At 58.2% G+C, this 15,720-nt stretch overlaps 1 protein-coding gene across 1 annotated transcript; it reads left to right on the top strand.

The window, feature by feature from the left end:
• The first annotated feature begins 638 nt into the window (after nt 1–638).
• LOC142025244 (uncharacterized) lies at nt 639–15,688 on the top strand. Its single transcript, XM_075017873.1, is given in 4 exon segments — nt 639–907; nt 1,374–1,500; nt 2,985–3,871; nt 11,146–15,688. Coding segments are annotated over 3 exon segments (1,488 nt in total). The 5' UTR covers nt 639–907; nt 1,374–1,400; the 3' UTR covers nt 11,647–15,688.
• Nucleotides 15,689–15,720: the final 32 nt, after the last annotated feature.

The following is a 15,720-nucleotide window of genomic DNA, read 5'->3' as shown; positions in this document are numbered from 1 at the left end:
CCAGTGGAGTGGATTGCGCGTGGGGTAGGAGGAGCACTGGGGGTCTGTGTGTGAGGCCTTGGGGGTCTGCATGAAGGGTGGGGTGGCAGAGCTTTGGGAAACCCTGTGTAGGGGTGGGGGACAGTCAGTCTGGGGGGAGTGGAGAGGTGTTGGAGCCCAGGCAGCTGAGACAGAAGGGGCATGGAGCGGGGGGGGGGGGGGGGGCGCTAAGAGCCAGGAAAGGCATTTGGGGTCCATGGGGGGTGCAGGACTCCGGGAGGCGCATTGGGAGCCAGGTGTGGGGCAGGACTGGAGCAGAGCCCTGTGAGTCTGTCTCAGGGGAAAGGGGCTAGATGTGGGGCATGACTGGAGGGGGGCTGGATATGGGGCAGCACTGACGGGGTATGGGGGGGGCACGAACGCTGCTGTGGGGCCAGGTGCAGGGCAGTACTGAAGGACCACTGGGGGGCCGGGTGTGGCAGGAAGGGTGCTGGGGGGCTGTACGTGGGGCAGGACGGGAGGTTGTGCTGGAGGCCGGATGTGGGGCGGGGGGGCTGGATGTGGGGCAGGACCGGAGGTGGTGCTGGAGGCCTGGCCGCGCGAGTGGGGCGCTCAGACTACGGGCGTGGAGCTGCCCGGGTAGCCATGGGGCGGGCGGGCTCTGCCCGGCCTCCGCTCACCCCGGCGGGGGCTGAACTTCCCGGGTCAGCAGCGTGCGCAGCGCGGCTCGGCTCGGCCCGGCCCGGCCCGGCCCCGCTCCCCCGGCGCCGGCTGGGGCTGCCGGGCTCGGCTCCGGGCGCGGCGGCGGCGGGACGCCCGGGCCCCGCTCCCCAGCTCGGCCTCTGGCCCGCGGGCGACCCGAGCACCCCGCTCCGTGCCTCAGTTTCCCCGCGGCGCCAGGGGGCTCAGCCTCCGCCCAGAGCGCCGGGTAAGGGCGCGGCGCTGGGGCTGGGCGCGCTGTCGCCTTTATTGGCGGTATTACGGTAGCGCCGGGGCCACCGGCGTGGCCCAGTGTGCTAGGCGCTGCGCAAATCCCGGCGCGAAGCGAGGGGGCGGGACTGGGGGGAGCGAGGCTGGGGTAAGGGGCTGGATTGCAGGAGAGCAGGGCTGACCCGCGGGGATGTGGAGCTGGAGTGAGAGGGGCAGCGCTGACCTGGGGATATGTGGGGCTGGACAGAGCAGATAGGGCTGAGCAGGGTGCTGGGGGCATGGGGATGGAGCTAAGGGGCAAGGCTGAGTTGGGTGGATATGGGGCTGGGATTGCTAGGGAGTGGAGCTAAGCTGGAGGCTGGTGGGGGTGTGGGGGTCAGACTGAGGGAAGGTGGGGCTGAGGCCACTGGGCCCCCCCGGGCTGGGTGCTGCCTTGCCCTGACCTCCAGCTCTTCTTGTCCCAGGGTGCTGGCACATTGGAGACGGGTCTGATGTATTTTGCTGAGATCCAATGGGCTCTGCTGGACCCTGCACCAAGGCCCGTTTACAGAGACATGGTTCCCGAGAATTATGGAACGCTCCTCTCACGGGGTAAGGTCCCCCGTGGCGGTCAGGGTGGGGCAGGCTCCTATCTTCCTGGCTTGGCTCTAACTCTGCGTTCTCCCCTTAGATTGGGGCTGTCAGCTCCTGCACCCCCTAAACCCAAGCGAGAGAGAAGGAAACATTTTCATTCCCGCCTGGGTGGGGAAACCAGAGTCTGAGAGGCTGTGGCCTGTGCTGAGCTAATAACTGACTTAGAACCACAGAACCCCAGGGCTGGAAGAGATCTCAGGACCTCATTGAGCCCAGCCCCCTGCCCAAAACAGGACCAAGCCTAAACTCCAGACTTGTTTGGTTCCAGGCAGGGCTGGAAAAGTGGGGCAAAAAAAATCCTTTTTTTGCGGTAGTCCTGCGATAGTTTGGAATACGAATTTTAAAAAATAAAATTGTGCTAAATGAACAGTTCATTTGATGCCAGTCAAACATTTGCTTTCATTTTCAAACCTTTTAAACTATTTTTTTTAAATCTATTATAATGAAAGCAAAAGCCCTTTGGATCTAAAAAGTCAGTTTGATCCAAAGGGTGGAGCCTCACGAGTCTGCAGATACCCGCTTTATACCTGCAGTATCTACATCCACGAATGTCAGTGCAGATATCTGTGGCTCATTTTTGGAGATGCGGATGCAATTTTCATACCTAGAACTCTGCAGGTATCTGCATCTGGGGGAGTGCTAGGAGCTCTGTGTGTGTGTGTGAGGGGGGGGGGGGGCACACTTTGATGACGCCCTGCCAACTGGGGGCTCAAGCAGCAAGGCTGTCTGAATCCCAGGTAGCACAGCATGGTCAATTTTCCTCCCACAGCCCCTTTGCAAAGCCCCTGCAAGGGGAAACTGCCAACCCTGTGCTAGCTGGAAATCAGGCAGCTTGAATTCCCAGCTGGCGCTGGGCGGTCAGTTCCCTCCACTCTGCAAAGAGTGGTGGAAGGGGCAATTGCAAACCTCCGTAGTGAGAGTGTAACCATAGTAAACATAAGTCAACATGGTATGTATGTGCAATCGATGTAGCTGGAAACAGTGGATGGGCCCTGGAATTGTTTGTGTTATTGAAGTGCGCCCTGTTACTGCAAAGGTTGGGAAGCACTGGTGTGGATGTACCTTTAGGCAGCTGTGTGCATTTCCAATACCCCTCAGCCACTCTCCTTTCTTCCCCAGCTCAGGTAGCAGATTGGGAGGGTTGGGGGAAGCTAGCCCTCCCCTTCCAAGTTCCATTCATAAAACAAACTCTGCTCTGATCCCTCAGGAATTTTGTTCAGAGAGTTCAGATTGCCCAGAGTAAGGGGCTCAGGCTCCCGTCAGGCTCAGGCAGCATTGGTTCATTGGTTCTGCCCTCAGTTTCCATTTTCCTGGATTTCTCATCAACCACAGCAACTCGAGATGTATTGGAAGCTGAGAGTCTGGGGAACAAGGAGGCCGAGGGGCCAATCAGAGAACAGCCCTGAGAATAATCGCCAGTTTCTCCCTCTATGTTCTCACAGACGGTGGAATGATGAACCCTGCCCTGCAGCTGGGAGGCCCCCAGCCGGCACAGTCCCCTGGAACCTTACCAGGGATGAGGGCTGAAGGGAACATTTACCAGAGCCCAGGCCAGGGCGCCGCCTGCCAGAGCCAGGCCAGGGCAGCGGGGAAGCCGTGGAGTAAAGCAACTGCTGACAGCCAGGGAATGAAGAAGCCCAAAGAGGGTGGGGCTCTTCTGCAGCGGGTCCAGGCGCTGTCTCTCCCCCCGCCAGCGGGGAGCCAGGCCGTGTGCACCCAGTGCGGGGGGAGCGTCAGCCAAAGCGTGCGCCCTGCCCTGCCGCCGCCGCCGCCGCCGCCCCAGCCGCGGGTCCCAGCCGCGGAGAGGTTCTACCCATGTCCCGACTGCGGGAAGAGCTTCTCCGTCAGCTCCCACCTGACCATCCACCGGCGCATCCACACGGGGGAGAAGCCCTACCAGTGCGGGGACTGTGGCAAGAGCTTCAGCCAGAGCTCCACCCTGGTGCTGCACCGGCGCACCCACACCGGGGAGAAGCCCTACCGGTGCACCGAGTGCGGGCGCAGCTTTGCCGTCAGCTCCCACCTGGCCAAGCACCAGCGCGTGCACACCGGGGAGAAGCCCTACCAGTGCCACCACTGCGGGAAGCGCTTCAGCCAGAGCTCCACCCTCAGCCTCCACCAGCGGACCCACACCGGGGAGCGGCCCTACCGCTGTGCCGACTGCGGCCGGGGCTTCTCCGTCAGCTCCCACCTGACCATCCACCGGCGCATCCACACAGGGGAGAAGCCCTACCGGTGCGGCGAGTGTGGGAAGAGCTTCCGACAACGCTCGGGTCTCATCACCCACCAGAGGAGCCATGCGGTGCAGAGACCTTACAAATGAAGAGAGGTGCTGGCCCCTTTAAGAGGAGGCGGGGCCAGCCTGGTTGTCCAGCGCTTGCTTTGGAGGGGCCAGTGAAGCCCTGCCTCTTGCCTCTTAAAGGTGCTGCTCACCCTGTCACAGACCCAGTTTGGCCAAATATCTCGCTGGGAGTTCTCTTTGCAGCAGGCTAACCTTGAGGACAGGGCCCTGGACTGGCATTTGGGAGACCTGCGTTCTCTTTCTGACGCTGTCCTGCTGCAAGTTGCATCGCCTTTCTGTGCCTCAGTTTCCCCAGCTGCAAAGGAGGGGTGAATAACCCTGAAGTGCATTGAGATCTGCTGATGAGAAGCACTCAGGATCATTGTTAGTTAACTGGGGTTCTTTGTTTGGCAAATTGGGGTTCTGCCCCAGTAAATGCATCTGTTCCTCCAGAAAATGTCAGCTTTTTGTCAGAAAAACATCCGTCAAAACCTGAGATTTTTCAATTCTGCAATGCTGCGATACTGCCTCATGAAAGTTGTAGTCCAAATGCTGTATGCTCTCATTTTCCACAGTATACTGAGCTGCTTGTTTGAACTGCATTTCCCATGATGCTCTTCCCTGGTCCTGAACCACTGCAGTGAATTATGGGAGATGCATTTTGGTTGTCTACTGCTGTAGGCCAGGTTAACCCTCCAGATGACTCTCCCACTATGCAATGTGGCCATGTGATCGCTCTGGTGCTTCATGGCAGGTGTTCAGGAGGGGATGTGCAATGCATTATGGGAGATGTAGGCCAACCAAGGCATCTGACCTGTAGAGGTGAATGGGGCCGTGAGGCTTCTGAACTGCCATTCCCATGAGGCACTGCAGTGACCCAAAGAAGGGAGACAGTTTTCTATTATTGCAGATCTAGTCTCACCAATGATGCTGGGTTATAAAGGTGCATGAGATCCCCTGAACTACAACTCCTATGAGGCACCATTGTGGCATTTCAGAAGCTGAAATATTTTTTGATTTTGCCAAAATTACATCATGTTTTGGGAAAAGTGTTTCAGGTTTCAGTAAAGATGATTTGCATTTTTTAACCAAAAGCTTGGAATTTCCCATGGAAAATTTCAGCAAATTTTCCCCCCACATTTTTGTCTAACTTTTGTCAAGCCACCCCCGCCCAGTCCCTCACAGCTCTGCATATAAATGTTCTGCCTGAAGCTGACCAGAATCAGCATCTTTCCTTACCACCAGTCATCTTTCAAATTATGAAATGCAGAAATTACAATATAGGGTTGTGATTTGCCAGTTCACTAGGAGTTAAGTGCCCTATTGAGGCAGGAAATGCAAGTTATGGCTGTCTGGGTAACCTTAACTCTGCTCCTTAGTGTGCAAGAATCACAAGAGTTTCTAAGTGTATTGCCACTATTTTCTCTGATCCACATTGTTTCCTGTGTCCTCTTTCAACCTAGCTTCTTCATCTGATACTTTCTAGTTCTCGTCTAAAACAGAAACCCCAAAAAACAAAGAAAAAAAAACAATAGACAAAGACATCCCTTCATGTGGAACTATTCTCACAACTGTATTTTAATGACTGCTTGCCTCATAGATTTCATTCCATCAAGGATCATGTCATATCCCTGTACGAGTGAAAGAGGCTGCCTGTTTGATAAAGGGTCATTAGGCTGGGATTAGATAGCATCTTTTGTCATATCTTTTCGTGCAGTTTGGCAGGTGGCGTGATGGAGGGAAACGTTTTGTGGTGGAGATGTGTTAAGATTGAAGCTGGTCAAAATTTTTTGCAAGGATTATATTTATTGGTGCAAAATGGCAATTTGGTGGATCCAAGCTATTCAGGAACAGTCTGCTGGTTTCCAAAAAGGTCCAAAAATATACTTTGATTTGACACTTTCAAAGTGAAACATTTTGTTAGTTGTTTTTTTTTTCTTTTGGGGTAATCCAAAGCGACTTTTTGTTTCATCATTTCCTCCTGGTTTAATTTTATAAAAAGCTTAGAGTTGAAATAAAAACATTTAATTTGGGGTGGAAGGAAATGCTCTGTTCAATCCAAAATGACTCTGACTTTGCAGTTCACATTTCAAAAAATGTCCTTTTAGTGTCACCCTGCAATTCATTACGTCTGGGTTGGGTTTTTTTGGTGAGGTTTGCCAGCAAACTGAAAAACATCCTTTCTGTGCCCAGCTGTAATTAAATGTTTTTAGAACCTTGTTTTTTTCCACTGTTAAACTTTTATCATGTTCCAGGGGTTGTGATGCATCTCTCTGGCCTGCTTGTGCCATAGCGACCTATTAGAAAGATGCTTTGAACCCTTCTTACATGCACAAGGAATAACTGCAGAAACAGTAAAACACTGTGCATTAAAAAGCAAAACTCTTGCTCGAGTTATTTACAAGTAATGGCTCTTTGTCATTATTTCTGCTCCCATGAATCTTTTGAGAGCCAGCTTTTGGTTCTGTGTTTGTACAGAGTTTAGCACGGCAGATTTCATGCCTTGGCCTCCTAGAGCTACTGTAATACACATCAGAAATAACGTGCAGTGCTGGCATAATGGAGTCCTGTACGCCTAGCACAAATATAAGGAAATAATGGTGACACCTGGGAGGATAAGACAAGAGACATCCCCTGGAGACAAACATACAGACAGGGAGACAACATTAGGTAGCATAACAGGCAGTGGGCTTAACACACCAGCCACCCCACAAATGCCGAGGTGACTTAGGAGCTTCAACTTATGGGCCAAACTCAGTAAGGCCAGGATGGGCAAGCTAGGCTAGTGAGTGGCTTGCCTTCATTGCAGGCTACAAGACTGTCATAACCAAGACTGTTTCCCCGGGTAGGGTAGTTGTACTATCTACATTTGTATGCCTAGAACTTGCAGGGTGTGCCAAATAAACTGTAGCCACACTTGGGTTGGATGCAGAGGGGGAACGTGGCTCTCGCTGTCGCTGTTGTGTGCAGTAAGCAGACACCGGTGTGTGTCATTTTAGTAATACCGGTAGGAGAAAAGCACACACAGACACACTGTCAACCTAACAAAATAATTTATTAGTGGGTCTGTCCCACGGAAGCTCATCACCTAATAAATTATTTTGTTAGTCTTTAAAGTGCTACTTTACTGCTCTTTTGTTTTGCTTTTCTCAGGGTTATGCATTGCGAGGAATACCTCCCCCTTACCCAGAATATGTCAGGATCCAGTCAGGGCTGCAGGAGCTGAGGTGACTGTATATGCTGCTTTTCGGCTACCTGGCCCAGCTCTGGGGGCAAGGCTTGCTAACAGATCACCCCCCTTTCTCAGCTGTTAGGCCAGACTTCATCTAAACCCCTGGGGCAGGTCTAGAGTGCAACAGCAGCTGGCACAGACCTAGGCAAGCTGGGCTGCTCTTGCTGGCTCGGATGCTTTTAGTAGCAAGGCTGCAACAACTCAGACTGCGGCCAGGGCTGGCCGCCCAAGGGTTGACCTGGGGTCTGAGGCCGGCCAAGGGGTCGGTGCCAGGGGAGTGAAGCTGGCTAGAGCCCCAGGGGTCAGACCATAACCCACCTCTCCCTCGGCAGACGGGCTGCGGAGGGGCAGCGGGGCCGGCTGGAGAACCCCGGGCTCGGGCGCTTGGGGAGCCCCCGCGGGGCGGGAGGGCGCAGCGCTCCGGAGCGGGGCGGGTTAACCCGGCGGCGCCGAGCGCGGCGTGGGGCGGGGAGGCGACGTGAGCCCGAGACTTCCCCGGGGCGGCGCCCGCCCCAGCGCGGCCCCATCCGGCAGCGTGGGCCGGGTGGCGCGGCCGGGGCGCCCAGGTGAGAGCGGAGCCGGCAGCGGGGGGGGGTCCTCTCCTTCCCCCCCTCTCCACCGGGAACCCCGGATCCCCGCTGCCCCCCACTGAGCGGGGCCCCCCTCCCGCACCCCGGGGTGCCCCCCCAGTGCCCCGCCTCCCTACCGGGAACCCCGGATCCCCGCTGCCCCCCATTAGCCCTCTACGACTGGGGCTACCCCATTCCTCTTGTCCCCCCGGGGCTTTGTGCCGGGGTCCCCTCCCGCCCCCCAGTGCTCCCCCGACTGGGGACCCACAACTGCCCTCCAATCCCTCCACGGACCAGGGAACCCCCTTTCTCCCGGCCCCAGGGCTCGGCGCTAGCGATCCAGCTGGCCCTGGGGGTCTGTGTGGGGATCCCCCCATTGCCCCGCAGTGCCCCCGGCCAGCCCCAGGGCACCCATGCGGGGACTCCCTCCCACCCCCCAGGGCCTCCCCTAACTGGGGACCCCATCTCCCAACTGTGCCCCAGTCCCTCCACTGATGGGATCCCCCCCAGCCCTGGGGCGTGTGAGTGGGGATCCCCCTTCCACTCCCCTGGTGCCCCATTGGGGTCCCCCTTCCCCTGTGGTGCCCCCGGCTGGCCCCAGGGCATCTGTGCTGGGACTCGCCTCTCCCCCCCCCAGAAGCCCCCAGCCAGCACCAGGACGTCTGTGCTGCTAGGGGTACCGAGGGCTGGTTGCTGGAACCAGACTCCTGGGTTCCATTCATGGCTCTGCAAAGTAGCTGTGGGCAAGGCTGGCCCTTGCCATGCGGTGCCTCAGTTTCCCTCTCTGTTGAAGGGTTGAGCAGCCCCCCCACACACACACTGTGTGAACACTGGCGGGGAGCATGCAGCAATAATGTGGGTGCAGGGGCGGGTGACCCCATTCTGGTGTGTGTGATGGGTGCAACGCGGTCTCTTTGGGGAGCCTGGGGGGGGCCTGCAAGGTCATGGGCAGGCCAGGATCTCTGATATGCACGTCTCCTCTCTAGCTGAGCGTCGTGGTGAGTCCTGGCTCTGCATCCCCCTCCCCGTCCTTCCTGGGCTGGGGGCAAGAGATATCCCCTATGCTGGGGTCTCCCCATACCCTCCTCCCCCCATCCAACCACGGCAGTCCATGGCAGGCTCCCCCTTCTCTGTCCGCAGCCTTCCCACACCACCCCCAGTTCTGCCTGAAGACAGTGACTTTAACTCAACCGCAGGCTTCAGGGCTTCAGCCAGGTTCCCCCTGGGGTCAGAAAGGGTTCTTTGCTCCCTCCAAAGAGGAGGGGGCCGAGCTCATGCCGCTGGCTTGGTGGTGCTGGTTTGACCTCCAGTCCTGTTTTTGTCCCCTCTGCCCAGGATCCCCAACGCGGGGCCGCTCCAGATGCAGTGTGGGGAAGTGCCCTGCCCCCCACGTCTCCACGACACAATGAAAAGAGCCGTCCTGCGAGGCGGCCGTGCAGGTGAGGGACATGGAAAGTCCGCTGGGACAGCCGCACCGGGGGGTGGGGGTCGAAAGCAGAGCCCATCAGCATGTGGCCTTGACATCCCCTGCACAGATTTGGGGTTTTGAAGAGCAAGTCGCAGCCCAAGTTGGCTCTAGGAAGCCCAAAGCAGCTAAACAAACCCCCTGGACGGGGCTTAGCATTGGGCTCTGGTTTGATGGCCAAGTATGAGCCATGACACTTGGCAGCTGTCTCACACCAGAGCGGCGATTACCGGCCACCTGCAACCCCCCACAGGGGAGTGCTTGGCTTTGCACAGAGCTCAAGACAAGGGCTGCTCAAGCCCCTTGGCTGGGACCCCTTTTGAGAATAATTCAGGCTGGGACCACCTGGGTTCCTGCTAATATTTTTCCATCCGTGTGTGGAACAAATTTTGTTGTGTGCACTGAAGCATGTGTGGATGTGCACCACTGAGAGAAACGCCTGCTGCGGGCGGTCGGTGCTCTGCTAATCAGCTGGGAGGGATTTCAATCTGTCTAAGTGCCCAGCTTACGTGGGACAGTGATTCCGGCCCCTCCCAATACCCAGCCCTATCACATCATGTCACCTGTGCTTCTGCGCTGCTGCTTCTGCTGCTGCTGGCAGCGCTGCCCTCAGAGCTGGGGACCTGGCTAGCAGCTGCTGCTCTCCAGCCACCCAGGTCTGATGGCAGTGGAGCAGCAAAGGTGGTGAAACCACAGGCTCCCTGCGACAGGCTTGTGATCCCCTTCTGGGTCAGGCTCCCCAGCCAGAGAAATGCTGGTCGAGACATTGGTCAGGGATGGTGCTTGGCCCTGCCAAGAAGGCAGGGACTGGACTCTATGACCTCCCAAGGTCCCTCCTGGTCCTAGGCCATGGGTGTAAGCCCTCTGCGTTTACCTAGCAGTCAGCACTGCCTGGCCAGCAGCGGGCGAGCTCTGCTGTGGGCACGAGATGGTGCTATAGCGCCACTGTTTCCGATTCACCTGCTTATCCGGGGCGCATGGCCTCCTCTGGCCCAGTTAGACAAATGAACTGGGCTCTCCTGTGCTGAGGGAGAGCGATCAGATCTCCCCGCTGCGGCCAAGCTCTTTGGGTCTCCTGTCACTGTCCTGCTCCTGCAGATGGGGCCATTCCATCCATCAGGTGCTTTGGGGCAGGGCCCTGCACTAGGGGGGATGCCCAGATCGGCCCAGGGGATTAGCAAGGAGCCTGGTGCCAGGAGGGGTTGGAACGCCCCTCAGCGCTCATTGGCCGCGGTGGGAAGCAGTGACCCAGCCTCAGCCTGCTCTGCTCCCCCAGACCCCAGCTGTGTCGCTTGGGAAAGTGGGAGGGAAACCATTGCAGCACTTGCTGGTGATAGTGGGAAGTTACTGTGAGCCGGGGAGGCACCGGGTCCCTACCCACTGCAGCCTGGACTTAGCCAGGGCTGCCCGTTAGCTGTGTCCAGCAGCGCACAGCTCTGCAGGGGGTCACGTTTGGGGTTGGGTGATGGGGGTGAGGAGGGGAAATGCAGCAAGTGGAGGAAGAGTTGGGGGGTGGAGGGGGAGGGGTCTCAGGAGAGGGGGCGGGGCAGAGGGCAGGGCCTTGCTGGGAATAGGTGGGCTGGGGAGGTGCTGACCCTCCTGCTGCAGCGTCCGGTTGCGAAGCGTTACCCAGTGGGTGACTCGGCATGGGACACGCTGGCTTTGGGGGCGCTGTCCCGCCAGGAGATCCCCGGCCCCTCGCATCTCCCTCCGCCGGGCCACTGACGCAGCCTCTCTTCTCTCCGCAGGCGGCCGGAGCAAGCCTGAGGCAGGGGAGTCTGGGCCTGAGGCCAGGCCACCGCAGAGCCTGTCCTTGGGAGGCTTCCCAGGGAACAATCACCAGCGTCCGGAGCTGGAACCAACCTGGAGGGCCGAGGCTGGGGGGCAGCGGCTGGCCCACGACCTAGCTTGGGGGGCCGAGACTGGGGGGCAGGAGGGAAACCCCACCGTGGAGCAGCTCAGCGAGGCTGGGGAGCAGTCGGAGGGCTCCCCCGGCCGGAAGCCTCCCTACCCCGCCCTCCCAGCCCCCCGCCCCGCCCCGGGGAAGCCCTATAAGTGCACCGAGTGCGGCAAGGGCTTCAGCCAGAGCTCCCACCTGATGCGGCACCTGGGCACCCACACGGGGGAGAAGCCCTACAAGTGCGGGGCCTGCGCCAAGAGCTTCACCCAGAACTCCAACCTGCTGCAGCACCAGCGCATGCACACGGGCGAGAAGCCCTACTGGTGCGCCCAGTGCGGCAAGCGCTTTTCCTGGAGCTCCAACCTCATTCAGCACCAGCGCCTGCACACGGGGCAGAAGCCCTTCCAGTGCGCCCAGTGCGGCAAGCGCTTCTGCGAGAGCTCCCGCCTGCTGGAGCACCAGCGCACCCACACCGGGGAGAAGCCCTACCGCTGCCCCCAGTGCGCCAAGAGCTTCAGCCGCAGCTCCCACCTCATCCGCCACCGCCGCGTCCACACCGGCGAGCGCCCCTACCGCTGCGCCCAGTGCGGCAAGGCCTTCAGCCAGAGCTCGGCGCTGGGGGTGCACCACGCGACCCACGCGGCCGCCCCCCCGTGAGCCGGGGAGGGGCGGGGACAGCCGGGGCCGCCACCTGGGGAGCGAGCGGGGCTGGCAGCGAGGCCGGGCCTGGGGGCTGAGGGGTCCCGGGGTGGGGGCGCCACGGTTAGGACTCCTCGGGGCAGGATGAGCCTGGACGCAGAGAGCTCAGGGGTTCTTAGGGCCCCCAGGGAGACTCCGCAGGGAACCGTGGGCCAGGATACACACTGAGCTCCTGGGAGATCCCTGCAGGATGGTGACCACGGACACAGGTCCTCAGGGGTTGGACTGCCTTGGAGAGGCCGGGGGCGGATTCCTTCTGAGTTCACCACCTCTTGCAGCATCCCCGCCCAGAGCAAACCGGCGCAGGGTGTTGTCGCGCCGTCGGCTGCTGGGGGGAAGTCGCAGGAGAAAAGGGGCTGCAGGGGGAAGGTGGGTGAGCGCGTGGTCACACCTGGCAGAGAGTCCACTAGGGCGAGTGACTCGCTGAGTTAGAGGAAGAACAAACCCAAGACATTAGACTTGGTCCTCCCTCGGGCGCCAGCCCTGCGGGCGGTGCTGGGTCCCTCCAGTCTAGAAGGAGCGAGGAGGGTTGGAGAGGGCGTGGAACGGCTGTGAGGATGAGGAACGGTGGGGGCAGTGGCAGAGGTGCTGAGACTTGAATGGACCCCTGTGACATCTTTGAGGGTTGGAGCTCTCCCTTTCCTTCTTCCCATGGTGGCTGTGGGCTGCCTTCCTCAGCAGTGGCCAGGACTGGGGCCATCCCTTCACCCTCCCCACCACCCACGGCAGGAGCCATCCCTCTCCTGTCTGCCCAGTGGCTGCAGCTGGTCTGGGGTTGCAGCTGTTCACGCCCGTGGGAGGGCTCTGGCTGCCAGGCTCCTCCAGCCCTGACAAGTCATGGATGGGTCGGAGGGTTCCTGAATTTTTCAAGTTTATTAGGTCATGAGCTTCAGGGGGTAGCCCCCCATCCCCTGAAGGAAATGCAGCAGGAAAACAGAAACCAGGGTTTATATAGCAAAGCTGGGAGAGACTATTACCCATCAGCCTTTGGGGCCACAGCCACCATGGGGGCAAGGTGTGGGGGGCAGCTCCCTGCCCCTTCTGGGCGGGGGCCAAGAGCAGAAGGGCTGGGGCTTAAGGCAGGGAGCCCATCCCTGCATGCACAGAGGTGGCTGCTGTGGGGGGTTTAGGAGGCCAGGGCCCTGGGGCAACTGCTCCCTGTGCCCCCCCCCCCTTCCCCCATGAGCAGGGCTGCCTGGCACCGGTAATGAAGCAAATGAAGTTGGAGGTGACTCATTCCTGCACAGATCGAAGGTGGGACTTGCCCCGCTAGGGCATCGGCCCGGGATGAGCTGTTGGGGCCGAGGCTGAGGGCGTTACCCTTGGGACTGAACCTGGGTTCCCACATCTGGATGACAAAACCGGCCCTACTGGGAGAGGCTCCAGGAGCTCAGGCTGGGCAGCTCCACACCGAGGAGGCTAACGGGCATCTTGGCCACAGCCTCTGGGTCCCTGCGTACAGGGGGGCTCTCTGGTCAGTGTGGCAGATCCGAGCGATGCGCGTGGAGGCTGGGAATGGGCCTGGCAGGAGGAACCAGGACCAGCTCACCGAGGGCCTAGGGGATGTGCCAGGGATGGTCCTTTTGGGGGAATTTCTTTTCCCTCCGTAACAGGGCGTGACGCGCTGCCACAGCGCCTCCTGCTGGCTACTCCGGGGACCCGCGTCAGCCGTGGGTGCACCCCCTGCTGGCTGGCGTCTTGCCTGCTTGTACGGTGCTCACCATCAACTTGTATTGGGAGCCGCGTCCTTCCCAGACCACAGCACCCATCGTCCCTCAGGCTGCTGCCCTGCCGCCGTGTCCCGCCCTCTGGGGTCCTCCCCTCTCTGGGAACCCCAACCGCCTATACCCAGTGACATCGCCTAACCCCTGACCTCAGGGCAAACGGCTGTCCGAAACGGCCACTCGGCATTGGCAAGGGGGTGGGACCTGCTGCCTTCTGCCCTGGCTGCCTCCCTGCAGCCCTCGTGTCCTGAGGCCCTGCAGCCTGGGAGCTCCCCCAGCCCTGCTCCAGTCAGGAAGCCCCTGTCACTTCCTGAGCAGCCAGCTCCCTCCTGCTCCTCAGCCGGGAGCAAATCTCTCTCTCCAGGAGCCCCTTTATGCAGCGCCTGCTGGGCCCTCACTGGTACCTAATTCCCTCCCCAGCTCAGTCCTGGCCCGGGGGGTGGCTTTTAACCCTTGCTCCTCCTGGGGCAGGGTAACTACCCTGCTATGCCCCCAGACAGCTCCACTCCAGTTCAGATGGGGTACCCTGGGGCTGTCCTCCGGTTGAGCAGAGGAGCTCAGTGGTTCTCAGGCCTCAGTGGTCCAGGAGGCAGGTCAGTGATCACCATTACCCAACCAAGCGGCAGGAGGGAGATGTCATTGCTTCCTCTGGCTACCGATCTGCCACTCTCGCCAGTCACTCTCAGTTATCATCTCGCAGCTACGCTTGGTTAAGAACACAAGCACATCCTGACTGGTTGTGAGCAGACTGGGTGACGATTCATCCCCAGTGTCTGCCCCACTCCTCCACCGGCAGCGCTTGACCCCTACCAGAGGGGGAGAGGCAAGAGGGGGGTACACGGACAGAGCAAGGACAGGGAGGGAACAGAAGGGAAGCGTAGGCGGGGCAGGAGCATGTGGCTAGTGCCCCACAGAACCCCTGCACCAGTCGCCACTGTTTGGTGCGTAATTGCCACCCTGTTCTCAGATCCACAAGTTTCCTCTGCTAGGGCCACAGAGCGGTGCAGAAAGGGACTTTCCTGCTCTCAAGGGTAGCGGAGCCCTGGGCGCTCATTGTGACTGGTGCTACACACAGCATTAGAATAGTCAGGATTTTTATCAGCCAGTGACTGTTTCACCCAACACCCACAAACTGCAGCTAAAATAATTCCATCAATGACTGAAATTCAGGGCAAGAGAGAGTGAGAAAAACGCACCTGGAGAAGTTCCTGAAGTCTGATTGAAGGTGATGTAGTTTGTATATTGGACATACGCTGGCAACAATTTGCATCTTCACGGTTATAAGGCTTTAACTTTTTGAATCTCACTGCCTGTGGTGGTTACATAATGACCATCTCCCCTCCGCGCTTCCCCCCAGCTAGGGAAACAAATTGGTAAAACTCCAGAGCGAATAATGCTGAAAACTCATGACTTGGCGCACCTGTAAAAATGTAACTGGCTAAAATTGAAAAAGATGCTTAAAAGAAACATCAGTGCTATCAAAATGATTAAAAAATAAAAATCAGATTCTGCCAAGTGGAGCTCTCTGCTGTGTCCCAGTCAGTGTCCTCTCAGAAGCTGAGGCAGATGTGTGCGTGGGAGGTCCTTGCCTCAGGAGCTGGGACGGCTCCGGTCCAGCCAAGGTCTCTCCACTGCTTGAATGAGGCCTTCTTGCTCATGCAGGAACTGAAACAGGTCAGGAACAGAACTGGGACCCTGATACTGCAGAAAGGATGCTAGGTATTGATGGCATATGGTGGTTTTATCACATTATGAATGAGAATGTCAGGCATCAAGCCAGCCAGCCCACATCTTCCCAGGTAACTCAATATTGGCTCAGGTGGCTTGGCCATCTGCTCTGCAGGCCAGAGTCTGCACCAGCCTGCCAGCTTTATGGGTGTGAGCCATCAAAAGTTGGACAGAGAAGACCAACAGACACTCACACACGGGGAGGAGATTGTGCTGTCCAACCTCATCCATCTCTGACTTAATACAGAGCTGGGCGCCTTGGAAATGGGTGAGGCTAAGTGTTTGCCACACGCTTCACAATGAACGAATGGACCCTGGGAAAAGGGAAGTGAGTGACTCTGATGGACAAGGAACAGGGCTTGGTTTGGTTTTTGTTTTTATGACTCCTTGGCAATTTTAAAACCTGGAAAACCATTTTGGGTTGAAAAGAAAAATTTGAGCAAATCCAAAGAAAAACAATTTTGGGTTGAAACATTTTGATCTTCACTATTTCCAAATAGTTTTTAGATTGTAAAATGTCAAATTCAAAGATGCTTCTAAACACAAAGTCATTTTGAAACAAAATTGCACAAAATCAAGG

The sequence above is a fragment of the Carettochelys insculpta genome, chromosome 22 (genome assembly GCF_033958435.1).
Source record: "Carettochelys insculpta isolate YL-2023 chromosome 22, ASM3395843v1, whole genome shotgun sequence".
Lineage (NCBI taxonomy): Eukaryota > Metazoa > Chordata > Testudines > Carettochelyidae > Carettochelys > Carettochelys insculpta.
The sequence above is the reverse complement of the archived record's forward strand: the minus strand, read 5'-3'. Positions and strand labels throughout refer to the sequence as shown.